This window comes from Sander vitreus, chromosome 3 (genome assembly GCF_031162955.1).
Source record: "Sander vitreus isolate 19-12246 chromosome 3, sanVit1, whole genome shotgun sequence".
Classification (NCBI taxonomy): Eukaryota; Metazoa; Chordata; class Actinopteri; order Perciformes; family Percidae; genus Sander; species Sander vitreus.
Genome location: NC_135857.1, coordinates 27,251,604 through 27,279,339, shown reverse-complemented (window position 1 = coordinate 27,279,339; position 27,736 = coordinate 27,251,604). Strand labels below are relative to the sequence as shown.

Sequence of the window (27,736 nt, the reverse complement as noted above, 5' to 3'; positions counted from 1 at the left end):
AAACGGAGGAGACTGAGAAACTAAGTCGTATCAACATCAACAAAATTTAATTCTCTTCCTTTTTTTTGTCGTCACATTTGACTCCTCAGAGGGTTGTGGCTGCCCCGGGATACACTGGTGCTCGGCTGTAGCCCGGGTGCGGCTAACTAAGGCTAACCGAGGCTAACCTTTCAGGAAGCTTCCTCACAGGAGAAAAGGCGATTTCAACGACGACCTCCTGCTGTAAACTCTGTGTTGGAGCAGCAGCCTCCCCGTTAGGAGGAGGTATCGTTAGTCACTGGGGTGTTGGAGGTATGACTGCGTTGGCGGGGTCAATACCCAGGATGATGCGACCCACGCTGGCTCAGAACTACCCCCGCAGTGGTTTCCCACTGGAAGGTAAAGCATAAAATTGCCAAAGGAAGGTTGCCCTGGATGTTGACGGAAGATATGTGGGTTTCTGTGCTAGTTAGCCAAAAGTCACGATTACTTTTAATGTAGCCATAGACCTTACATCCAATCTTCTCCCTTACCTCGGTTAAGGTATTTCACTGTTTATTTCTAACAATTTTTGGTGTAATTTGAGCAACTTTTAGCAAACTTGTTTGCAGGCTATATATCCTATGAAATAGAGGCAATTAACATTATGTTTCGTCTTTACACATTACATAATGTTAATGTTTTAATGGGATAGCCTACTTTTACACAGTATGTTTGCAAACATATTTATTGTCAGCTGTTTTTGGAGCAGTAAAAATAAAACGACTGCTTCATATTGTTATTGGTGTATTCAGTTACATTTGGGGGTCAGTTAAAACTTTACTTCTCCTGGTGTTGTGTAACCTATAACAGCACGCACTAGATCCCTTTGGTGACACGTTCGTTTCATATTTTGATTACATAGTGTCTACCCCGTTGGGTCAAGGCCGTGTGAACCAACTCGGAGGAGTTTTCATTAATGGCAGACCTTTGCCCAACCACATCCGACATAAAATCGTGGAGATGGCCCACCACGGCATCAGGCCGTGTGTCATCTCCCGACAGCTCCGGGTCTCCCACGGCTGCGTGTCCAAAATCCTGTGCCGGTACCAAGAGACAGGCTCCATCAGACCCGGGGCCATCGGTGGCAGCAAACCCAAGGTATGGACCAGAGAAAGCAGATCAGAGGCTCCTGTACGATATGTGTAGCCTCTTTGTAGAATATGTATAGGCTAAACCATTTTGATATAAATTCACACTGAATGCTTTGGCTTATTCTTAACAAAAACATTGACTTGTTTTTTTTTTGTTAGGTTAAAGCATGTAAAGGCAATGTATGCATTGTGCCCCAAGGGCCACAACAAAGTGAATAAACACTGAGACTTTTCTGACCTTTGAAGCAGGGAACAACGCCGGACGTAGAGAAGAGAATAGAAGAATACAAGCGGGAAAACCCGGGTATGTTTAGCTGGGAGATTCGGGATAAATTACTGAAGGATGGGATATGTGACCGCAACAACGTTCCTTCAGGTAAAAAAGGGCAGTCATAGATTAATTGAAATACTATTATTATTATTATTATTATTATTATTATTATTATTATTATTATTATTATTATTGTTATTAGGCTGTTATAATATATTTGATTCGATTTTTCTACGTGTAGCCTAGTTTACATTCTATCTTTTTTTATTTTTTTATATTTTATAAATTTGAACTTCGATTGAACAGGTTATCATAGCCATACTCGAAAATGTTTCATACATTTATACAATAAATACATAAGTGAAGTAAAAACAAATATGCCCCCCTTTAACAAATCTACCGTTTCTTTCCGTGTTTTAATTTTAAGAGACTTTTGCCAACTTAATATAGCCTAGGCTTTGTTTTTTATTTCAGATCAATGGCCTGTTTTTTTTTTTTGTCATATTTTAATAGTAGTGCCAATTATTTTAAATGCATCAGCCTACTTTGTGAGTATCTTTTCTTTTCTTGTATTTCTATTTTTGTAATTTCTACTTTTGTTTTAACGAACTTTTGCAGTGAGCTCCATCAGTCGCACCATGCGGAGTAAGTTCGGGGGGAAATGCGACGAAGAGGAGGATGAAGAGGAAATCGAGAGGAAAGAGTTGGAGGAGAACGACCGGAGGGCCAAACACAGCATTGAAGGCATCTTGGGAGACAGATGTGAGTGAACTGCTCGAGTCATTGTGGCTGATGTAGAAGAAAAAAAAGTTGGCTACTAACATTAGCTGGGGTTATCTATTTCATATCAGTGACCCCCACACACACATTAGAGCGTAGTGGAATCATGATTGATCAGATACGGTCTCAGTGAGCCCATATGGAAGGAATGTGATTTTAATTGTTATTAAATATAATTGCTAAACTGTCTATTTAAAATGTACTTTGGGAATATTAGTATAGCGACAGTGAAAACGTAACAGGCTATTTATCCACCTATATTATCTAATTGGGATAATTCCCAGTGACTTAAATTCCTTCCCATTTCGCAGGGTGACTTCAAGAAATCTGTGAAACGCTATCAGCCTCTCCAACCTGTTGATTGCTTTAGAGCAGGGTGTAAAGGAGAATGGTTTCCCTTAGTCGTGTAACTAGCCTCTCTGTGGAGTTTTAGCATGCTGTAAAGTTGTTGGCTGTGGGTGGAGAGTGTGTGTCGTCCTTTGTTGGGAATTCTTTATCGACCATATCTCTCCAGCTAATGCTTTTCCCATGAGGCCATATACCGTAAATCAAACAGCAGGTGATGGCTTTGTGCGGGAAAGGAGAATGTGGAGTGCGGGTGTGTATGTTCAGCAGTGGTTTAAAACCAGTGTGGATGAATAACAGTAAGTCTGCATATTAGGATGCACCTATTTATATATAATACTAATTTCATTCTTGTGGATTCGAGAAGCCGTCCACAACATTAGAAACGATTCCACTATATTTGAGTGTAATGCCTTAATACATTGTGCGTGGTGCTATTGTTTTATGCAACAAATCAATTTGTATTAGTGTTTCAAACAGCGTTCAGTGGGACCTCCTGCAAAAGCTATTCAGCTTTATAAAAATCATACATTTTATTTAACACGTGAAATTCATTCAAATGCAATTTAAGTTGTTTTATTTCTTTTTTTCTTATGGATTTAAACAAGGCCGAATAGACTGAAACCAAATTCAAACCCAAAGTGATTTTTCGAAACAAGTGACATCACTTTATGACTTTATTCCACTCCTGCTAACAAAGACTCTTAAATATTTGACAGTGTCTAAGCCAAATCTTGTTTAAAACTGCGTAAAGTGGTATAGGATGTGTTGCAAGCCAAGGAATAAAACACATTTCTCCGTTTCCCTCATTTCAATGTCACAGACAGAAACAGTAGCCCGATTGTACATTTGAAAGCGGTTTGGGGCTTATTATACAGCTACATTAGGCTTAGTTAGCCTAGCCATTTTTAATGTCATTACTTTACTTTTTTGCCTACGTCATTAGAGTGGAAATTCGACAGGCTTTAAACTGGTACTTTCCAATTTATTACAACCTCCATGATCAGTCGTCTCGCCAGTGAGTTGTTTGTAGAAACCAAACTGTGCTTGTCATCACTTACTGGATGCAACCAATTTAAACATTTTTCTTTTCACTTAGGAAAAGTGAATTATACTTTTCAGTGGGCTCAATGTGTGACAGCTACACTGAAATGGGGCAAGGCAATTCCGGGGGAAAACACTGGAGGTGATTGGACAATTCGCTCTCAGTCCAACTTCAGAGCTTGCGATATTGTAGCCTATGAAGTTAAGAAAGACACACATTTCATATTTTAGCACTTAATAAGATAGGTAGGCCTGCTTAATAATCTATCCTCGTCTATATAAGCTAACACCAGAGACAAAACGAGCCCCAACACGAGTTGTTCAAATAGTTTCCATCTCTTAGGAATCTCTTCTCTTTCCACTTTTTTAAAACAGTTTAAGCAGCGACATGTCAACATGTAGCTAGCCCACCATTTCCCTGCAAGCACCTTCTTCGTCCCTGCATCAGTCAAAGAGGGGAGGAGAGATAAAGGACTCATAGTCTGAGGAGACAAAATGTCCCCCAGATGAGTTGATCAAACATTTGTTCAACGGTTTCCAACTCCTCACAAAGACACGCCTCGCGCGCACAACGGGACGCTCAAGGATGAACTTGGGAGACAAAGACGCGAGAGTCTATTTGGGGCTCACGCTTGGGCTGCGCGCGGACAAAAGGCCAGCTTGGAAACAGCTTTGGCCGTCGCTAAAGAAGAAGGCATCCTGTTTATAATTCAGTCAGAGAAAAAGCTTCTCCACAGAAAAGCCCGACAAAACACACTATGAGGCCGCAATGAAGGATGAATTATTCAGGGAGCGCTCCGGCACGGTTTAGAGGGCCCGTTCACCGAGGGAAAATGGCCGTTTTCACCTACAAAATGTTTCCTTTTGGGGTCGGATAAAGAAGCCCACTGCCATTCACAATGACAATTGAGGCCTCTGAAATCCACTCACGTATTGCCCAAGGATGCGTGCTCGCCCCCAAAACCTGCGCACACGTGTGCGCGCACAATTATGTGTGATGTATGATGTAGCCTACTCTTTTCGAAGTAAAATGTAGAATGCAATTTGTTTTGATAAAGGCGCACAATAGGAACACACGCCACCCTCTAAACTAATTATCAAATTCTCTTCGGGGTCTTTCTATAAAAAAAAATTAAAAAAAAGTTACACACAGGCCTACATTTTTCAGTGTCAGTAAACTTGTTTTGCTTTCCTTTTGCATCTGTGATGTCAGAGCTTTAAAAAAGAAAAGACAACATTGTCTGATTCAGCAGCTTTTGAAAAAGCCTTATTCCTGTGTTTATGATAATATTCAGTCTGTAATCGGCCGACCTTCTCCGCCTTGAAGGATGATGCTAATAGTCCTGAGCCGTCTCCAGCCCGTAACTTATGATCTATTATTGATTCTTTGATGAATCTCGGCCTTGCCCCCTCGAACATTAATAATGTCTTTTAAATGATGTCGATATTGTGCTATGTCACATTTAATGACGGAGGGAGTGTATTAAAGAGTTATTTTGGTGAATGGGAACCAATGTTCTCCCCGGAGAGCCCCGGTTTGGCCCGGAGCGCAGCTTCACAATGGGGGCCACGGCCACCCGTCCTGCACTGCGCACAACTCCGAAAACTCTCCCCCCCCAGCCCCCCCCCCCTCCCCGCTCCGCCTCCTCCTCCTTCTCCACCACTTGCTCCCCAAATCTCTTCAAGCAGATTAAATCGACTCTTTTATTTCATCTCACTTTCATCTGGAGAGCAACACCGCCCCTCTCCCTCTGTGTCCTACTCTCTCTCTGTTTCTCTCAGCCTGCGGGCACAGCTCGTTTCATATCTGGCTCCATCCTCCAGAGCGCACAAAGGGAAGTCAGTCCAGTTCCATAACGTTTCTAATTAAGTTCTTTATTAACCGTTTGCGGTTTGATTCTAAATATATTAAGTTACAATTTCAAAATGTCATGCCTAAAAATACAGTATATTGCAGTAAATCTGATAAGTAGCTGATTCTGATTTAAATTTGTTGTTTCATTTGCTATTTTGGCCACCACCTTTATCTATGTACTTGTGAATTTGTCTGCTTTGGTACAACACATATTTGTTGTAACTTTTTAATACAAGATAACTTGAGTTAATATATATTAACAGCAAATGAAATATTGCCAAATTTCAAAATAACACCAGTGCATTTTATAAGCATATGCACAACCAAAACTTATTTTTCAAATACCTGTTGGCTAGTTTTCTGACTTTCTTGAATGGTGGCTTCAGAGCATTAATATATGGCCAAAGGTGACAGTTATTTTAAAAAGGCACTACAGCCTGTTGCTCAATTAATGAAATATTGAATGGTAATAATTCAAATGTAATCTAAAGGCGTATCTTTTGACATTGCAATATTAATTCAACCACATTTTCTTCCAAATTCCCATTCAATAAGTAAAGTTAAATGAAATTTCTACTCAAAACCCCCTCCTCACCCCATGTTCTATTAAATATTTATATATCTGGCAGTAACGTTGGCCCTCCAGGCCTTTTTCTGGGCTGTACCAAACTCCCAGCGTCATAGTAATTAACCCTGGAGACAAAGTTAATGATTAAAAAGATGCAGTGTCCCCGCCTCCTCCCTTCTCCTGCTTCACATTTTCACAGTGTATCTTTTAGAGTCCAGACTTTGTTAGGTGAAATTAGCCAGATAATACAGAGGAGCCTTGTTGAGGGCTGATACATTTCCATTTAGGCCGGCCGTGTGCAGGCGCACACACACACACACACACACACACACACACACACACACACACACACATTCCACTCTGCAATGCAAACAGTCAAAGGGATAACTTTATTTGGTGAAAGGGGATCCTGGAAAGGGCTAATTGAATAAGCCCAGGATCTTTGAAAAACCCCTACCATGGTGAGCGCAGTCATCATGTCATAATTAGGTTTATTGAGGCGCATTCCTTCAATCTGCCTCCATTCCCCCGGGCTCATTGTATCCAGGGCCCAGGCCAATGGCTGGAGGACAAAAGGGAACCGTGAGCCCACAATACATGAAAGAGCCATAAAGATTTAGCTTGCTTTGTCACAGAAACGGAGTAGGACTTTGTTTGTGTAAATAATGCGAGTGAATGAAGAACTTGGGTTTCTCTGCCACTTGGGGTGAAGGATGGCGTGCTGCAAATGTAATATGTGGGCACAAACTGGATCAGTGCCAGGGCATAGAGAGGAGGAGAGGAAAGAGAGGACTGAGGGAGGAGGAGTGATAGGAAGAAGCAAAGGAGCAGAGGTGGAGGCAGAGAATGGGTTGAGAGCACAGATGGAGCAGTGTGTTAAGTGTGCGATGATGGATTTTGCAGAGGCATTTGACCAAAGACAGACGTTTCTATTAACTTTTGTTTACCAGCTGTTTTCAGTTGTTATCTTAACAACTTGAAGTACTCAGACTGTAACGTGTTCACTGATAACACTTGATAACACCATGATGAGAATATTTGCAAGTAACTTTTTATATATCTTTCCAGTTGCTCATTATTATATGTTTTTGCATACTAAATGAACGATCAATGAGCTCAATTGTTTTGCCTTTTTGTTTTACTTATGGTGGCTTTTAAAGCAGTGTTCTGATATATGCAACAGTAGTCATCAAAGATACCAATTATAAGAACACACAGATTTAACCATTTAGAATATTAAACATGATATTTCATTTCAATGTAAGTTGTAATGCTCAACTTAGTCAATTAATCGAAAAGAAAGAAAATTAAAAAGTCGAACAACAGAAAAATAATAGCTAACTATTTTGGTAATAGATTGATCGTTTAGGTATTTTATTTTTAGCAATTGCCCCAAATTCTCTGGTTTTAGCTTCTACAATATGAGGATTTGGTTCTTTTATCTGCAATATATTTGGGTTTTGGACCGGTGATCGGACAAAACAAGACAGATGATGACATTTTAGACTTTGTGAAATTTGAATTTTCATTCATTTTTTCCTTTGCTACCATTTTATAGACCAAACGATTAATCGAAACCGAGAAAATAACCAGCAGATTAATTGATAACGAAAATGATCTGTAGTTATAGCTCTAATAAGTTGCCAGTTGCTGTTTCTGTCTCATCAAATTGGACAAAGACGGAACCAATAAGCTCTCAATTGGATCTTATTATAGCTATTGGCTATTACTGGCCTGAGCCAAGTGTCTGGTGAAGAGGGCTCTGTCTGTCTGTTGAAAGAATGAATGTGTCACTCAGTGAGTCCCTGGGCACGAGGGCAAAGGGGGGCATGAGGGCCAAGTGCCGAGCACCAAATCACTCTCCTCTACCCCGGGGCTCTCTCTGTCTCTCTGTCCCTCTCTCCTCATCCTGCTCTCCTCCCTCTCTCATGAGTTTTTTCTAATAAGCCCATGCATGATGACTATTCAAGCATGAAAACATAGTTATCTGCAAATGAATGGCTGCTCTATGGTTCATTAAAGCCTCTTTTTCCTTTCACACTCTTATTGTGACCCTCTGATATCAATTCAAAGGGCAATTAATGAATGCACACCAACTTTGAAGTCAGGGTGATTTCTGAGAGGGAGGGGGCATGTGCGTGTGTGTGTGTATGTGCATGTGTGTGTAGGGGGGAGGGGGTATTTAGGGTATTCCCCCTTCAAGACCCGCTGTAGCGCCCCAGCCTTCACCCGTGATGGACTAGCCACATTGAGCTGAGAGTGAGCGAGCCCCAAAGACGGTTTGAAGGGAGTGAAAGAGTGAAAAGGCCCAGCGAAGGTCAAGTAGAATGGCTCGCCTTAGAATAAGGCCCCTCTTTATCTGCTGCAAGTATGCACTATAGGCACAACAGCTGGGGGGAAAGGGGGAGAGAGGTTGTTTTTTAATGTGCATGACTGTGTTTGTGTGTGTGTGTGTCTGAGAAAGTGAGGAAGCATGTGAGTGCGAGGGTTTTCCTCTCATGCATCTGCCTGTGTTTTTGCGAACATGGTTGTTTTTAAATGTGAGTGTATGTGCATGTGTGTGTATCAGGGGTTAGGGTTAAGTGTCAAATGTTGTCAGAGGCCAGCCGGAGGCCAGTAAATGCAGCATCTACGGTGCTGATGTGGGACAGTCAGCTGTCAATCACCTGACTGATGAAGCCTGACTTTCATTCAGAGCTTTGTTAACTAATTAGCCCAGAAGCTTTTGTGTCGTGACGGAGAAGAGGCTTAAAATGTGTGTTTAAAATGCTGTAGTCATGCCATGTGGGAATAGCTTTTGTAATGTGCACACTCTCAAACTTGAAGGCACCAAGCAGACACAGAATTGTGGTTTTTGATTGGTTTAGATTGGTTGTGTTTAACACTACTGGTGTTCGAGCTTTACAGTGTAAGCTACAAAATGCACTGTGTGATGAAAATAATCCATTTTGTTCAGACTTTTTTGAATGAATGTAGCGCTCTGTAGAACCTGTTTATAGGTACAGTATTTCCGTGTTTAAATAGGGATTCTCTGCCAAACCAGGAGTTCCTTAGTAATATTTACCATCTGAAAGTTGAGGTAAAAAGTAGGAAACTCAGATCTACCCTCACCCATGTAACATGAATGCAGCATTATACAGTACATTGCTGCTATTCTAAATGTCTTAGTAGATCCTGTTGTACTTGCATTTTTGCCTTAAAATTTCATAAAAGAAATTGCACTGGATCAGATTTCTTACATTGTTAAAGCATGGCCATGATATTAAGGTGAAAGTACTTGACATAAACCACAGTTGTATGTGCTTATGGAATGCTTTTGTGTTGTTCATGATGGCCTTACATTTTCTTGAAAATTCACATGAATTCATAAGGAAGATGAATAGCTGCTGTAGTCAGTAGATGCAGCCTGGCAGCAGAATTAAGAGAGATGAAACTGTTACACTTCCTCCTTGTCAACTAAAACAATTGAGAGTGACAGTTAACAGCTAACCTTGTTGGATTTCAACAAGTGCCCCACTGACTGGAGTTGTGAGTTAAAAGACAGGGAAGAACTGCAGGGTCACAGGGCCACGGAGGGTCAGTCTCCCCCAGCGCTACACAGGAAACAGGGTTAGAAACATATTTAGCTACAAATGACAGGTAACCATTTCCTGATACCCCCCTACATCCTCAACAACTCCCATAATCCTTTGTTGACAGCATCAGACTCCCAATGCCCTTTGTCATGTCATTTTTTGTTGCATAACAAGGCTGTGACTGACGACAGTTTGCTCACATCATTTGTTTTTTGTGTAATCACAATCCCATGCTACAAAACACACACACACACACACACACGCGCACGCGCACACACACACACACACACACACACACACACACACACACACATACACACACACATACAGCTCTTGTACACTCTCATTTACAGGGCAGCTGTGAAGGTTGAAACTCCTCCTTAGCAAGTCAAGTGAGTTCGCCCTCCAACCCCTCTCTCACACGCATACGCACACAAAAAATCCACACACACTCGCACACACACTCCATCTTTTTCTTAACCCACCAGAAAGAGTCACAGATGGGTCCATAAGCTGTCAGTAAAGCCATTATCCAGCCCAGCATCTGCCTGTCTTGACTTCTATATACTGTTTAATGCAGTCGGCCAGTCACTTAGTCCCACAGCTCCTGAATAGGAGCAGCATGGTCGGCCCGCCCAAATAAATGCTGCGTTTGTCTCCTCTGCCTTTTGTTTTGCGATTTTTTTTGAGCGGGGTCGGTGGAGAAAAGGGGGGCAATGTGTCAGAGGCTCAATTTACCCTAACTATTAACCAAAGCCCCAGAAGAGTTACTGGGATGTCCGCTGAGGGGTGTAAATAGTCCACATATGGTCAGTCAATTCCCCCAAGTCCCAAAATCCAAGTTCCCCTTTCACTCCCTCTCTATCTGTCCCTCACGCACATGCATACATGCTCAATGTGTACTGCATCATGTCGCAGTGGACATATTTAAGCTTTTGTGTCCCTATCCGAATGCCCCCCTCCCCTATAAAAACAGCAATGCCGAAATCTTTACAACAGTCTGTTTCTGCTAAATCCTCTATTCTCCTCCTTCCTCTGCTCCTTGTTTTTCTCTTCCCTGGGATGGCGTTGCACGGTGGGATCCATTTTGGGCGTTCTTGGCTTCGGAGAGGTTGTTTTGGCTTGGAGTCCCATGCACTGTGTGCCTCTCAGGGCTTTAGTTTGGTTAAATTAAACAGTTTTCTTTTCTCCTCTGCCCCCTTCCACCCACCCCGTTCCAACTGCTCCTCTCTTATTTTGCGGCTTAATGCTCCTCGGCTCCCGGGCAATCTTGTCGAGGCTCCTTTCCAGGCCTTTTCTTGCTCAGATAATTTTACCCTTTTAAGCCTCATATTTTCTCATATTTTGATGAACTGACAAGAGCCAGTACCATGTCTGCAACCCCCCGCTCTTTAAAGCTGAGGTGGAGCAAAAATATACAGAGAGAAGTCAAGTGTTTACAAGGGCTATAAATACAGCATTTTAAGATATAGCATATGTATACAGGCAGGCAGCGATATGAGGGTTAGAGTGGATAATTTGATTGGCCAAGGCTATTTGACGGTGCCAAATCGTTGTGATCAGATCTTAGGGATAGCGAGGCGATGACGGCAAATGGGGCACTCTGAAACCACAGGTTTACAAGGTTGGAAAAGATCAAGAGAGGAGCAGGGGAAAGGTTTCAGTCTTTTCTACTCTTCCCTCTCCTCCTCTTTGTCTCGGTAAGAGGTAATATATATCCTGATGCTGATAATTTTGGAAAGTGCATGTGTGAGTGTGTGTGTGTGTGTGTGTGTGCGTGTGTGTGCGTGTGTGCTTGACCACACTGAAAGGCATGTGAGCAGGGGGAGCATGTTAATGGACGCCTCAAGGCTGACAAGCTCGATTAACGTAGCCTTAAAATGCATGTAGAATCAGGGGAAGCCCAGTGCTGTGGACATGTGTGTACACGGTCATGTGCTTGGAGTGCTGCAGTCTTTGTGTGTGTGTGTTTATGAGCTCCTGAGCCAAACTGTGGGGAGTAGTGAGATTCAGGGGTGATTGGGTGGCTGCCCTCTGTGTTGGCACAAGGTTGCTTCTAAAACCCCCTTTACACCCTGTGTGTCACCCTGTGATCTTCAACACCTGCCACTTTAATTTGCATTACATTATATTTTAGAATTCTAGGCATGTGGATGATGCGTAAGCAGACATGCATAAGGCTTTACAGTGTCCTTAACACACACACACACACACACACACACACACACTCACACACACACACACACACACACACACACACACGCACACACACACACAAACACAATACAGCAAGTTACGGTGAGTTTAGATTGCAATTGCCAAAAATGCTTCTAAAAAAAAAAAAAAAAAGTATTATTCTCTAATTAATTCAAAATTCAAGGATGTCGTAAAAATGATTATCCATCACCTAAACAAGTTGCTTTTACTACCTGAAAGCCACAGTGAAAATTACTTTTAGTAGGGCGCATATCTAAAAGTCATATCTCATTTTCAGGTTTTTGTGATTTTATATAAAAGCAGAAGATCAGTTTTAATTGATTTCCACACAGGTTTTATGGCTACATATGTCATACGTCAAAATTTGATTTCCATTGGAACAGTTTCATAAGAAAGTGAAGTTTTTGAACACAAAGTTTCTCAAAATAATTAAAAAAATGAATAAACCTAGCCAATGGTATTTTTAAAATCTAGTTTTTGGACATCTTATTTTATGCCTTTACCATTCCCAGTAAACTGATAAATGTAGACTATGTATTTTCCTGGACAAGGCAGAAACACACCTGATACTTTTGAGTAAGTACTGAGAAAAACTAAGAAAAGAGACGGAGATGGAGGAAATCATCGGGAGGGACGTACTTCCTTTTACTTCAGCTAGTGTCCATGCATTGAAGAGGGTCCACAAGCCATCAATGCTTGCTTCCACCACCACCACCACCAACAACAACAACAACAAAAACCAACACAGATGCCCAGACAGACTATCCCCATGGGGACATTTACATCGGTAACAACAGTCCCTGTTGCCCTGCACTGCCCTTCTCACCCCCTCAGGTGCTCTTACAGTTCCCTCTGGAGGAAAGGGGGTGTTTTTTTTGTGGGGGGAGGGGTAGAATGCCCCCCGGCTGTGCACCCATCCACCCCACCTCCCCCAAGCCCTCTGCGGAGCCTCTTTATGTCCCCCCCCCCACAGCTCCCCCGTGGGGCAGGTGACAGCCCTCCACTGTGAAGGGCCGAGGGAGCCATGACGGATTCCACAGATGGACCGTGGAAATCGCCGGCAAAGACCTGAGCTCTGTGGAGCAACAAAGAGCCCGAGAGTCACAGGGAGAAATATGGGTGGAAAAGAGAGAGATGGGGAGAAGGGAGACAAAGAGAGGCTGAGAGAGAGGGTGAGAAGGAGGGAGAACGAGAGAAAGAAGAGGAAGAAGAAGGTGGCGATTGTTTAAGGAGAGTGGCGTGCCCAAGTGCAAAAAGTTTGTGGGGTAATTTAGGAGTTTGCTATTGTTTGAAGAGAAAAATGTGCAAGTGTGACGTTTTCTCTTAATGTGTTTTATACAAGCTAGTAGCCATTTTTATCTCTTAGTGTTCTACCTGTCAGCCATATGATGTTCAGCCCATGCATCTGCTCTCTCTCTGTGTCATTTTGTTCCACTGACCCTGCTTCCCCACAAACATCGTTATCATTTTGTCCCGTCGTCTTATCTGGCTGTACCTTGTGATGTATAAACTAACGAAGCGAAGTGAAACAAATGAGTCCGCTTAAGTCCTCTGTAAAGGATCTGATTCAGGGTTGTATCACGACTAGACTCCTGAGACTTCAGAGGTGCCACTCTGTCGCTTCTTTTGAAAAGTTCTCAAAACCTTGGTAGCAGTCATAACCGATAGGTAATTCCAAAGTGATTAAGAATTTTCGTGGCCGCCTCAGCTTTCCCAGGGCCCAAATCCCTGTGAAATGCTGAGGAACGTGCATGCTGCTAAAGTCGGGGGGGGGGGGGGGGGCTACAAAAGCGAAAAAGCATTCCTAGCAGCCCTCCTCCATGCAGAAACTGGAGGGGGAGGCTACAAAAGGCCTCATCTCTTGTTTTTCAGCCATCCTGTCCAAAACTCCAAAGCCTCGCACTCTATAACCCAGAATTCCTTCCCCACCATCTAAAACACAAGTCCTGTAACCCCCACTAGTCATAGGTTGGTGAAAATGTTTGTGTGTTTTTTGTTTGGTTGGGGCCTGAAAAGCTGGAAAGATTTTGTCACCACCCCGTGATAAAATTCCAAAACTGCTGATGAAAGTAAATCGTAATTCACAGTGGCCATTTTGAAGTGTCTTCTCTTGTCTCTGCAGAGGAGAGTGGTAGCGTATCATTTCTGTTAAAATGCTGAACTCACACACAGGTGGATACAGAGCTAGCAATCAGCAATCTGAGTGCAAAATTGCAAGATATTCAGCAGAGGCTTAAGGCAATGTCTCCATTTCTCTCACTCCTCCTTTGAAAATATTTTACTTATTGCCTCCCTCATGCTTGAATGTTTCTTTACCAATTTGCTCCTAATGCATGTTAAGTTGACTCCCACTGCTATTGGTGTTGCAAGGAGAAAATCGCCGAAGGGGGAGAGAGGATCAGTTTCACATGAGGGGCCCTGAGATATTTGGATTCTCTTGTATTTTATTGTTGCTTCTGAGGGGGAACTAATACAGTGTTGCACACAAAACTTCCCCTGTGCTGAGAGGGAATTAATTAGGTGTAACACAAAAAGTGGGACTTTGGCCTTGGTGAACTTAGAAGGGAGCCAATGGAGTGTTTGAAGTAGTGAGTTAAAAACCAAGCTGCCAGCTTATAGAACTTAGTTCACAATAGTATTAATACTGATCTGAGACACAGATGAAAAATAGAAACACAAAAGCCGTCAGGACACATGATATCACTGCAGCTCAGTCAGGCCGACGATCACACTAGGTGACAAGTCAAAAGAACCACTTATGTATTTCTCAAATTTCAGATATTGATTCAATCAATTAGTGGATTGATACAAAAAATTATAAAACATCAATTTTAAGAAGGGTGTACGTCATTTATCAAGCAAAAAGGCCAAATGTTCTATGGTGACAGCTTCTCAAATGTGACACCAGGGAGGAGCTCTGACAAAACAGTTGATGTATTCAAAAATGAATCGGTAATGAAAGTAGTTGATAATTGATGCCCTAGATCCAGTAACAGTAATTAGTGTGTGTGTGTGTGTGTGTGTGTGTGTGTGTGTGTGTGTGTGTGTGTGTGTGTGTGTGTGTGAGTTGGGAGTCAAAAATGTTATTAGCTTGACACTAGACTGTAGATATAGGGATAATTACTTGGGATAACTATTAGTAATAATTAGATTTATTTTGTTTATACGGTAAATTGGTACTGCACACTTTTTTCTTGCTAAACATTTAATGTCCCATTTAGACTCTGGACTTGATGACTTATATCCTAAGACTTGAGACTGACTCACTGTGATTTCTTATTATCATCTGCACAGCTGCTGCAGAAATTGTGTTGAAAATTGCCCTGTCCGAACTGTGAATACTTGGGACAAGACAGAGAGAAAAGAAAGAGAAATTTGAAGAGAGAAAATTGATTCATATATACTCCTACTTAGCTTGGTTTTAGATAACCTACCCTCCACTCCTACTGTCCACACACACACACACACACACACACACACACACACACACACACACACACACACACACACACACACACACACACACACACACACACTCGAAGAATGGCCCCTGGATCCAAATTAGCCTTTTGTGTGACTTTTAGTCTACCAGTCCCCCTGTGGTGCTCTGGGAACCTTGTCCAGTGGGATTATTCCTGAGGCTCAGAATATTTCTTCTGAAAGGAGGTCTGTTTGGCTACAAGACCATGAGGACCAATACCTTATGGTGTTTGTTTGTGTGTGTGTGTGTGTGTGTGTGTGTTAGTGTGTACAGAAAAGAAATAACCCACCTTCTATAAGTGAAAAATATGAGTAAACAAGTGAAAACAGAGAGCAAATCAGTTGACATTTTGCCATTCTGTTAAATGTTACAGCTACCCTATTATCACAAAAATATTCACCCACACCACTGTGACGGTCTATAACACCAGCATGTGTGCTGTTCAACAGGGTGTCAAAGGGTGTTCACTTTTGGATTTATAGACTGACTCTGCTGAAGCTGTGTGTGTGTGTGTGTGTGTGTGTGTGTGTGTGTGTGTGTGTGTGTGTGTAAGTGGGGTTATCAGGAAGAAACTTTAATAATTTCAGGAGCAGGCAACTTTTGCTCTATTAAACACCTGATATTGGGAGAAAATCTCATCCTGACTGTTTTCTTATTTTCTTCTTATGTGTTTGAACAGCGAGTCACTCAGATGAGGGCTCAGATGTTGAGTCTGAGCCTGATCTGCCGCTAAAGAGGAAGCAGCGGCGCAGTCGGACCACCTTCACAGCAGAGCAACTGGAGGAGCTGGAGAGGGCCTTCGAGAGAACCCACTACCCTGACATCTACACCAGGGAGGAGCTCGCCCAGAGGGCCAAACTCACCGAGGCCAGAGTTCAGGTACCTACAAAGTGGTTTTTAGGAACTGAAGAGAGAGAAAAACTGATTTTAGCTTGTGAATCACAGGAATTTATATGATGGATTTTCAAAAGGGTTTCATATGCTCAGGGGTTGTACATTTTACCTCAGCTTCACAGATAACCATGAAATCCTTCAACAGGAGTTAAAACATGAACATGTTTTAAAACATGGCACAAACAGTCTGCTCACACATTCACTTCTGTCTGACCTAACACACTGCTGTGCATTAACAGTAATGACCTGCCCTTACTATGGACATCCCTCACATACGCACCCACACTTCTAAACAAAAACCTTGTGGCTTTATACACTCTTTGACCATTTAAAAGCAACCTGCTGATCGCTGTTTGCTACACACACACACACACACACACACACACACACACACACACACACACACACACACACACACACACACACACACACACACACACACACACACACACACACTTACTTCTCATCCTCACTCCCAGTAGCCCAATCTGGACTTTCTTATTTCTGATCTGGAGTCCAGTAAATTCTCCTTCACAGGCTCCACATGGGAATGTAAGCAGGCTCAGCATGAGCCCCGTCCATATGGGCATGGAATGTCACTCACACACTCCGAGCAACCAGCCATGATACACACATCTAACCCATACACACACACAACTTTTGTTTTTCTCACATTTTAATAATAATAATAATAATAATAATAATAATAATAATAATAATAATAATATTCACAATGTCTCACCTTCCTTTTAAGCTTCACCCTCTGATAGAACTGAGAACAGTTATTGTTTTGTGTACCATATATGTATGTGTGTGAATGTATATTTATCATTTAAACAAATGGAATGTCTTACACTAGTTGCTGTCAATAGCTGTAGCAGATTTTGTTGCGATTTTTTTACTTGCCTGCTAACACAATAGCTGGATTGTGTAAGATTGCACACGGTAGTCTGAGGAACACACAACACACACACACACTAATCAATCCTTGTCATTGTCGTTCTAGGTTTGGTTCAGCAACAGGCGGGCGAGGTGGAGGAAGCAAGCAGGAGCCAGTCAACTGATGGCATTTAATCACCTGATCCCAGGGGGTTTCCCACCTTCAGCAATGTCCAGCATCTCCCCCTACCAGCTCTCTGACAGCCCCTACCCCCCCTCATCTATAGCACAAGGTAAGAGATGAGACAGACTCATATAATGGATGCCGCGGTTGAGAAATATACACTGTAGCAGTTCAAAGTGCCATGAGCATAGGGTTTGTTGTTGATGCAAATAATACACTCCTAACATTTAGTTTTTTTGGGGAAAATAATTAGAAAAATTTGCTCTTATAACACTTATAATTTTCAACTATTTAAGTTACAACACTTTCAACTTTCTGATGGCTTTTATGTTAAGGCTCTTCTCAGTCTCAGTTAACGGTAAACAGTATGTCTGTGTACAAGTCATGGAGAGAAGTTGTGAGTTACTGTACATGGTGTAGTAAACATTTGTGTGCACTTCTGCTTTTATGAATAATTATGTTGAACTAAATGTTTTGAAGTATTGCTTATATTTATTGAAACTGTTAATTTTGCAAGTGTTTGTTGATTTAAAATATGCTTTAACACTGCATGAAAAAGACTTAACTTTGTATTAAAAGAATCAACATTTTTTTCTTTATACATTTTGAATACACTTGAACATACACAAATGTAAGTTTTTATTGAATCCAGCATTTTTTCTTCTACTTAAGTGAATTTCAACACCGTAACAACAGCTCTGCTAGAGTGGGATGTTTTGGTTTTAATTGTCTTTTCACTTATCCCAGTACTCACCACTTAGCAGTTGTGTTCTGCAACATTTTGCTGACAATCCTTCCACGTGTTTAAACTTACCATGTGATGCCTTCGATAGTGTCAGAGCCCCCCAGCACGGTGCATCGGCCCCAGCCTCTCCCTCCCTCCTCGGGCCACCAAGCCACCGGCGGTGGAGGGCAGGTAGAAGGAGGCTCAGCCTACTGCCTTGCCTCCGGACGCCACTCCTTCTCAGGCTACTCAGACAGCTTTGGAGGACCGGTCAATCCCATGAACCCCGCCATAGGAAATGGACTCTCTCCACAGGTGAGACTAAAGGCTGAAAACTGTGGTTTTGAGCTGCTTAAAGTCAGTCTTGAATTTAATAGATTAAGATAATTAAACTTTACAGAGGAAATCTGAATCACAAAAGGGTTTATTGCCACAATAAGGTACACTTATGTGGAATTTGCCATGGTGAATTGTGCATACATAAACAAACAAACAAACAAACACAAACAATCTAATCTTAATTTGTTAAGACAATGTGATTTGATTCCATAAAAATAATAATATTCTTAAAATTATTAATTCTTAAACACAATATTTCAGTTGAAAACTGATATCGGATTAATTTATTTTAAACACAAATGTAATACTAAATACAAACAATTTAAGTTTGTGTTTTTTGTGGTGTATTAATTTGACAGGAATCAGAATGTGTTTGACACTGTACATGCCTCTAGAGCCTCAGATAGTTTTACTTGCATGGATAATACCCATAACATGTCAAGCCAGAGCTGGGCAGAATTAGATTTGAGCATGATTTCAAAGAGTTGAACCCGGTTGAGGTATGCATGATTTACCCTGTCAGACACACAGCTTCACACAATACCTCAAGAGCTTTGAAAAGTCAAACACTCTTCTCAAGTAATATTTCATGCAGGTGTGGAACACATAAATGCACAGGCTCCCAGCCTGCTTACCGATTTATCCACTTGTCTACTAAACACTATAAACTGTACGCTCTACAATCACACACTCCTCGGCAGTACTGGAGGAGGGCTTTCTCACTGTTGGAGGGGAAAGGTAAAATGACTTGAGAAGGACAGAGGACAATTGAGTGTGTGACAAATGAGAAGTGAAAAGACAATTACAGCCAATTAGCCAGGCATGAAGTCCCAAGGTCTCTGCACCTAGACAGAGGGTACAACAGAGGAGACAGAGGAGTTAGACCTTAACAAGCAGAAAATGAGATTTCAGCCTGGCACAGTCTGACTCCTCAGAGAACAGGCCGCAGCAGTGTGAAGACAGAGACACACTCGCACGAATACACACACACGCACAGGTCCACATAATTACAGACACACACACACACACACACACACACACACACACACACACACACACACACACACACACACACACACACACACACACACACACACACACACACACACACACACACACACAGTGTAGATAATTGATCTACTCCATGACGTTTTGAGGATCAGTTAAGGATTTTGCAACATCTTTTACACAAATATTACACGACATGGTTGAGCAGCATGGCTAAGTCAACTTTTCAACCTTCTGTTTAGATTGGAAGATTGATTACTGCATTTGTTATTTCCAATACAGCAGCAATACACTGATCAATTAGCATTTTTTATTCAAAAATAAGTGCACACTACTTTTTATTTTTCGGCCATTTTGTTCTATGTGTTTGGGGCAATAAGTGTGTGCATTCCTCTCTCTGAAAATGCTATTTGCCGAGTCCGCTTTTACTTTTACACACTGAACAAACATCATGTGTGCTTACAAACATGCAGAGATACACTGCTGCATGCATAAAACATGAACAAACTGAATATACTTTACAAACAATATTGTGCTTAAAGGCAGCTAGACACAGCATTCTCATGGTCATGTATATGTCCACAAACACTGCTACACACTCCATGTTATGCTATATCCTCAAGGGAAGATTCTTGTGATTGCATTCTTAAAATGTTTGCCTCAACATTCCTCCATGTAATAGCAAAGGTTCTAATTTATTTGTATATATTTCATACAGCGGGAAAGGAATGTCCCGTCTCAGATGTTCCCCCCCCTGCCCCATCCCGACATTCTTCGCTGCTAAGTCCTGGACGTACTGATTCAGGCCGCTGGCAACGACAGGGTTCCAATATGAAACACCCTGGATGGGCCAGCCAGCAGGCATCTCATGAGGCAGGGAGAGGCTTGGGAGAGAGGGATAATGGGAAGGAGATTGATAAAGAGATAGGCAATCAGACAAAAGCACAAAGAGGAAAGTCACCAAAAAATCCATCAGTTTAAAGAGCATGTATCCTTGCTCCCTGTGGCTTGTTTAAGCAGAAACATATCCTTACTTTCTTTCTGTTTTAGGCCAAACCCTCCAAAAGCAGGTTAATTTTCTAGGAAACTGTTACCGGGCATAAGAGGAAACGCAACTCCCCTCTCCAAATCAACATGGACTCCTCCATTCACCTCCCCTACTTGGGAAATGATTTAAGCAGGGCCATGTGTGTGTGTGGATGTAGAATAATATGTCACTTAGAGGGCCAAGAGGACCCAAAGCGCAGCGTACCTGCTTCTTATTAGGCAACTGAGCCTTGAGGGCTTTGCTCGGTTGAGAAGGAGGTGGGATATGATACATTTAGAGGTAGCAGATTCAGTTAGAGTTACTTTCATAAGGGATGAAGCCAGTCTTAATTTCTTATTAACGGTTTACTGAGCACTTTGATGATGGACAGGTAAAGTCAGCGAGCATTGAAGGGGGGTAGGTAGTATCAAGTCAGTTTTGAAACTAGTTGAAACACTTTGCCCCACAGCTCTTTTCCGTCCGTTGCTGGCCAAGGAATATTCCCCCAAATTTGATTATCTGGTTGCTAATAAAGAACAGGTCAAGAGCTAACGGATTTCTCAAACTGCAAATCTATTCAGAGGTCGAACTGAGCCGAGCTCATGCAGACCTTTCTTCTGTGTTATCTTTGCCGGCATATCTTTCCCTGAGATAAGTTGTTATCTTGTGCCATGGGTTTTTGGAACAGCGTCCAAAAGGAATTTTAGAATAAGTGGAGCCGTGGATGTGAGACAAATTGCTTAATTCTTCCTTTCTGGTGCTACAGTATATCTGCAGGGACGGGCCTGCTTGGAGCCTTTTGATGTCCGCGACAGGGGGATTTCCTATGTGTGTCTGAGTGTGTGTTTGTCTTGGTGTCTGTGTTGCAGACACCAAGACACATATTACACACGGTACATATTACACACACTCCTGTGCTTGAATGCAAAAAATTACATATATTTTCTATATTATAAAGCCTTGTCAGAACACAACAGAAAACATGTCTTCACGTCACATATGATGCTGCACACTTCTTGTCTGTTAAAAAATATGGCTAGGGTTAGGGTCAATCACTGTAATTTAAAGAAATTCAGCCTGCTTTTAATAATTGTATTTATAGTATGAAGTCTACATGAGCAAACAAATGGAAGGGGACACATCCATTGTCTTCTGCTCATTTTCAACACAAGTTAACTGTATTCGCTACCGCAACAACACTGCAAGTCCTCCTTACATTAGAGCCACTCACAGTGCTCTGACAGTTTACAAAACTAATTTAACTCTCTTCTTCATTCCTTCTTTCTTTCCTTCCAAGCAGGTGATGGGTCTGCTGAACCCTGGCGGTGTGCCACATCAGCCCCAAGGTGACTACGCCATCTCCCCTCTGACGGGTGGCCTTGAGCCCCCTGCTGGCATGGCCGCCAGCTGCAGCCAACGCATGGATCACATCAAGGGCCTGGAGGGTCTCACCAGCGTTCCCTCCATGTCAGCTTTGCCCTCCCTGCCTAGCTCCCAGTCCTACTGCCCCCCGTCCTACAGCTCACCGGGCTACACCGTCGACCACGTGGCGTCCTACCAGTACGGCCAGTACGGACAAAGTAAGGTCAATACACTTCACCTTTTTATTCTCACCTTTTACTTCCACGCCCATACCTGCACGAACAAATACAAAAAATCATACCATATGTAATGATAATAGTCATTGCTTACACATTTACTCATTTCTTAAAAATAAAAATAAAAACTTGAGTTAAGAGTGACTTAAAAGTTTTCCAGAGCAGGTACTGAAAAAACCCGCAAACGCCAGCAGCAAAAGGAGTATAAGCAGCATAATAAGGACTAATAAGAAGAAATGCTATAGCAGACTAAGCTTCTCCATCCATATTCCACACTTTTAAGCCAGTTAAGAAATTTGACTGTTGGCCACCATCATCCAGTGATGCAAGAAGTATTAGTATTAGTTATATCTGGTGTAGTCTCGCTTTGCCAGACCCTCCTCCAAAGCGCGCTGGAGTCTGTCTGGCTACACCACATAGCATTCGGGGTTATTGGCATTTCTTTAAACCAATCACAATCGTCTTGGGCGGTGCCATGCACCGGAGAAAAGCCACGGTGCAGCTTCAAAATAGGCTCGGAAGGAACTTGTTTTGGTGGAACGTGTACGTTTAAAAGTTGTTTTAGTCGTGCAACAGAAAACTCAGACTGGACAGATAGTCTAGCTAGCTGTCGGGATTTAACTTGCAGAGATCTGACAAAAGGTTAACCATAGTCCTCATATATCGACTGGAGTTTAAAATACCAACACAAAGGAAGCCCAAGGCAACGGCTATCCGGCCTAAATGAGTGAAATCTGGCGGTTTTTCCTATGGCAACGGAGCAATCCCGGAAGTAGAACATCAAGGATATAGACTATATCTGGTGCAATACGTGTATTGTGCATCTTCCTTATCAAATAAATAAATAAGTAATGTTGTAGCTGGTTCGAGGTTCATGTATATGTATAATATTATAAAACTAAACTAAATATAGTGGAGTAAAGAGTACAATATTTACCTCTGAAATGTGGTGGAGTATAAGTATGAAGTAGCATTAAATAGAAATACTCCAAGCCAAGTACCTCAAACTTGTACTTAAGTACAGTACTAAATATACTTGACTTTACTAGTTACATTCCACCATTGCCACTATCAGTTGACTCTATTCACACAGCATGCACTTAGTTTATAATCTTTAGGTAGTGCTTGACATGCTTTAAAGAATGGGACACATTTTTTTGTCATTAGGTAGCCTGGTCCTGACATGAAAACTTGAATCATATTGAATAGGGAAGAGCTTATGAGCGTCATGTATTTCTGTCTGAGTCCCTTTGCAGTCTGAACATTTTGGGTTTCTAACTGAGATCAGATAAATCACGTATTCAATTGTCCTCCTTGGGATTTTGTGCAATTTGATAGTTCTTCATGTAAAATTGGTTTGAACAAACTCAGCCTGATCCTGGGATAGAAAACTAAATGTAAAGAGAGCAAGGAGAGAGAGAGAGAGAGAGAGAGAGAGAGAGAGAGAGAGAACACTGACATAGCTTGATTAATAGACAGTATAAAGATGACGGTCATCATGCAGCTTCCGTGTTTCAGTCATGATTTTGAAACGATGTGAATGGTTTTACAAAGCAGTAGTTGTGCTGTTGCAGTTGCTGACATGTTTTTTGTAACAGTTTTTTAATCTATGAACTGATATGTAAAGACTTTTCCAATTGTCTAGTGCAAACCGCTGACTGGTTTTATAGTGGCCTTTCACCCTTTTGAGTGAAAAAATTAAGATGAAAATCTGAACCAAGTCAGCCGACACAGTGTATGGTTATTGGGTGTTCTGGTAGCGAGACATAATTTGTAACCGCAAATTCCTTGCTTTGATTCAGGTCGTTGTAGTACTGCTTGTTAAAGGCAGCTAACATTTCTCCGAGGCCAATCATGCAGTCTCAAGTGTTGAGGTTAATTGTGCAGATCTGATTGCATCTATGAAGTGATCAGCCCAGCACTGATACTGCGGTTCGGTACTCTGCCGAGTCAACTCCCATCAGGGTAAAGTGTAGCTGCAGTAGTGCTTGATAGCCCTCCTCGGACTGTTTGCCCTTAGAGAATACCTACCTCTCCAGCAGTGAGAGGGTCTTTTCACTTCACATTACTGTTACGTTAAGGGTTAAAATCAACTTCAAACAAATCTCCATAGAAATTTGGAAGGCAACGTCGTTTTCCGTCACACCGTGATTACAGCGGCCGCCGTTTCCAATTTTGGTCTACAGGGGGTTGACCAATCAGGTTCATCCACTGACCTTGTGGCAACCTCGAGACAACGGGCCCTTCAAAGAGCGTGGCAGGGGTCCAACAAATCTGACTGCATGTGTATCAAATGAATATCTGACTTAATATCCGAGAGCAGCAAATGTCCAATGAAATATCTCGGTCAGATATCTCAAAGTAAATAGAATAAAGAATTAGGGTGACACACATGAAAAACTTCTCTGTCACCGTGCGTGGACACATATACACACACACACACACACACACACACACACACACACACACACACACACACACACACACACACACACACACACACACACACACACACACACATACACACACACACAAGCTTAAAGGCAGCCACCAGGACAGCACACACACTCACATACACCTACACAGCATTACAAGCCCGAGCAGTCCATCTTGATGTGATTAATCAGTGTGACTGGATAGCCAGTGTGCGGTTGGGTTTGGAGCTGCAGAGAAAAGGTCCTTTCTGGGGGTGGACGGATCCTAATAGCCTCTGGCAGGACGGCTATTAGAAACAGGTGCTCGGACTGAGGTCAGCTGGGGAAGCAGTGTTGGAGAGTGCTGCTCCAGGTTCCAGTGTAAGAGACAGGTCCACACTGCTGCACAGTTTTAACGACGATGTAGCTCTCACTGGACTGACTCTCGGAAACAGCAACAGTGGAAATCCGTGATATACTTGTTTGTTTTTATTTAGTAAGTTGCTAAGCAGGCCATGCTGCGTTTTTTTGCACAGCCCTTTGCAGCGGTCACCTGTCAATTCTTGTGCCCAGTTCGGTCTTTCTCTTTGGATTTTCTGTTGATGAATGTGTTTCTTCATCTGCTCAGCCATGATGGCAATCGAAGCTCAGACTAACTACTCAAGTCAGCGACATAAAACACAACACTTCCGGTGCATCAGAGCAAGGATCTGCAACCACAGAGACACAACTCTTTATTGTGTATTGTTCTGTTGGGGTCTTTTCTACATATTGAGTTTTTAACATACAAATTATTCAGAATGTCTTTACCAAAATGTTATTACTGGCAGCGTGGAGGAGGCTTTAAAGAAGCTTTTAGATCATGTTGGGAAATATAATTTACAGAAGACACAAGTGAACACTTAACTAAATATATATAAAGTATGACAAAATAAACTTTTTGGGGAAATCTTGTCAAAATCTTCTGGGGGTGTAGACTTGAGTATTATGTAACATGTTACGTTGCAGACTTAGCTGCTTCTGAGTGTGAGAAATATTGTATTTATTTGAGGCATCCTCACACTCCTGTTCCCTCCCTCCATTGACCTTACACCCCAAACCACTATTAGCACATGCTAGGCTAACAATAGCCACATGTTAGCGGAATGTAACGCTAAAACATGTGCCCAAAAATTTACTGCGGCCATATATCTCTTTTTATCATCTTTCCACCTTATTTTTTTCTCCAAATCCCTTTTCACTAGTTATTTAACAACTGTTTCATCCTCTTTTTTACAGGTGCCCTTTCTTATCTGAGGCCTGAAATCACCTGATCAAGAGCTTCGGACTTCACAGAGGGACATTTGTGTCTACAGTGATGGAAATCTTGTAATATCCGGACCAAAATTAATTTTGCTACCATTTACCAGGACACATTCTCTACTGCAGGACATTTTTATTATTAATTGTTGTTGGAGAAATTGACAAAAAGAAGAAGGGACCACAAGAAGGAATATCAGACCAAAAACTGTTGATTGACTGTGAACATTGCATCAGATGAACGGCAGAGACGTCAGCGCTTAATGAGGTTGGTGCAGTGGACCATCTACAGTGCCATGACGCGGCACTTTCCACAGGAAACTCTAGTGACCAAACACCATTCGTGGACTCTGCCTGTGGGGTCTTTGTGAGGACAGCAAACCCAAATCTCTTCGTCATAATCTGCCAGCCTTTGAGGCAATGCTTGAAGAAACATGTTTACATATCTTAGGGCCACATGAGTACATATAAAATTCCATGTATCCCCTAATTAATCCCCAAATTGTATCTGCAGAAAGGGGGAAAAGAAAAGGGCTTTGTTGATTTTTTTTTTTGCATTTATTTGAGATCTCTGCATCCCACACATGGAGAGAAATTCCAGAGACAGAGAAAACAAACGTGAGGAAACAAATCTGAGGGTTTTATTGTATCAGAAACTCTAATGTACACCATAGCTGTACTGCAGTGAAAGTTCATTCAAACATTCCTCCTACCTCCTCCTACCTTCCCCCCCCCCCTCTCCTCTTGCCTTTCTGTCTCATTGATGTTTCGGACGGTGAGGCAGGGATCCTGGCCTTTTGTAGTTTTAGAGAGGAACTCCGAGGAGGTCAAGGGGTGACTTTAGGGAAAGTGACAGATGAGAGAGCAGTAGAGGAGGGTGGCGGAGAAGTGGCTTTAAAGGAAGGGGGGAGGGATAGGCAACATCGATCACAGGGTTAAAAACCCTTTAAAGATCCTCTCCCGGCGAGAAAAAGCCACCAGGTCACAAGTCACGACCGAGAAACACTTGAGAAACCGAGAGAGTTTAGACAGCCATTCTCCCATCTGACCAGAAGTGCAATATCATGTATCTTAGACTCGACCTCACAATGAAAACAATAAAAAAAAAAAAATCTAATGTGCCTTTTAAAGTCTTACGAAAGAGTTCAGATTCATTCTCTGGATCTAGTTTGGGACTTTGCAAAGGAACAACACATGTGCCTTTGAAGGCTTTTGGGTCCAAAACTAATTTGAAACATGGTTAATATTGCTGGAACAGCTCACTGAGGACCACATTTATAAGGACCTAACTCAGTGTAGTGTCATGAGGACTGCCAATGTAAACAGAAAATTACCAGGAATGACAAAGCCAAAACTGTACTTTATTTTTTTGTTGTGTTGCTTGGGACCTCTTCTTGTTTCTATTGTGCATACTCATGAACATGTTGATTAGGTTTCTAACGCATTCCAGACATATTTATTGTCTCAAATGTTCTGTACGTCAACAGTGTCGTGGTAAAAATTCCCACAATGTACAAGTGAGTGGCAATACTTTATCCATCAAACTACGGTTCAGAATAACAGAATGCCTTCATAAGCACTCTTGTTTTGTAAATCTGTCTGGTAGAATTTACCAGTCCTTTTAATTCCTTTGATATATTTTTTGGTATTATTTGACAAAGCGATATGACATAATGTCATGTGTACAAGCGCATTATCACTACTATTTATATTAAAATAAAAATTCTGAAAATAGATGTCTGTTTTATTCATGTTTTGTTCATCTGATGGTATTTAATTACTAAATGGACTCTTTGTGTTTATTTTTGCCGCAGCATGAGACAAAGAAAGTGATTGACTCTAGAAAGGAATACCAGTGCACTGGGAGACAAATATGTACTTTTAAAGGCGCTCATGTGAATCCTCCAACCAAAATAGGCCTGGCCAAATGGGGATCACCAGACATCCGATTTGACATTGAACACAACATGCTTTCTCACAGATGGCTGTTAATGCTCAGACATCTGCATTTGTGTGTATTAATACCCCCGCTGGCCCCCTGCTACTGTAACAAACTGACTTTTGTTTAACAACCACTCCGATGAAGAGAACAAGCCTTAAAGCGTTTTGGACAAACAGCACA

The 27,736-nt window shown here is 41.9% G+C and overlaps 1 protein-coding gene across 3 annotated transcripts; it reads left to right on the top strand.

Moving 5' to 3' along the window:
- Positions 1–3: 3 nt before the first annotated feature.
- pax3b (paired box 3b) lies at positions 4–27,348 on the top strand. Of its 3 annotated transcripts, none has more exons than XM_078246765.1 (9): positions 4–378; positions 884–1,119; positions 1,359–1,488; positions 2,002–2,145; positions 15,928–16,127; positions 17,149–17,314; positions 18,039–18,244; positions 21,604–21,883; positions 25,594–27,348. In XM_078246765.1, exons 1-9 carry the CDS (start codon positions 294–296, stop codon positions 25,626–25,628), a joined length of 1,482 nt encoding a protein of 493 aa, XP_078102891.1. In that variant the 5' UTR covers positions 4–293; the 3' UTR covers positions 25,629–27,348. The 3 variants fall into 3 exon arrangements, with proteins under 3 accessions (XP_078102891.1, XP_078102892.1, XP_078102890.1); XM_078246766.1 differs by having other exon boundaries at positions 21,604–21,888; XM_078246764.1 differs by lacking the exon at positions 4–378 and having other exon boundaries at positions 888–1,119; positions 21,601–21,883.
- The last annotated feature ends 388 nt before the right edge of the window (positions 27,349–27,736 follow it).

Coding starts and splice junctions, on each gene's coding strand:
- pax3b (XM_078246765.1), top strand. CDS start 294: ATGACTGCGTTGGCGGGGTCAATACCCAGGATGATGCGACCCACGCTG. Junction 1,120..1,358: donor TCGGTGGCAGCAAACCCAAG/GTATGGACCAGA, acceptor TGACCTTTGAAG/CAGGGAACAACGCCGGACGT. Junction 16,128..17,148: donor TCACCGAGGCCAGAGTTCAG/GTACCTACAAAG, acceptor TTGTCGTTCTAG/GTTTGGTTCAGCAACAGGCG.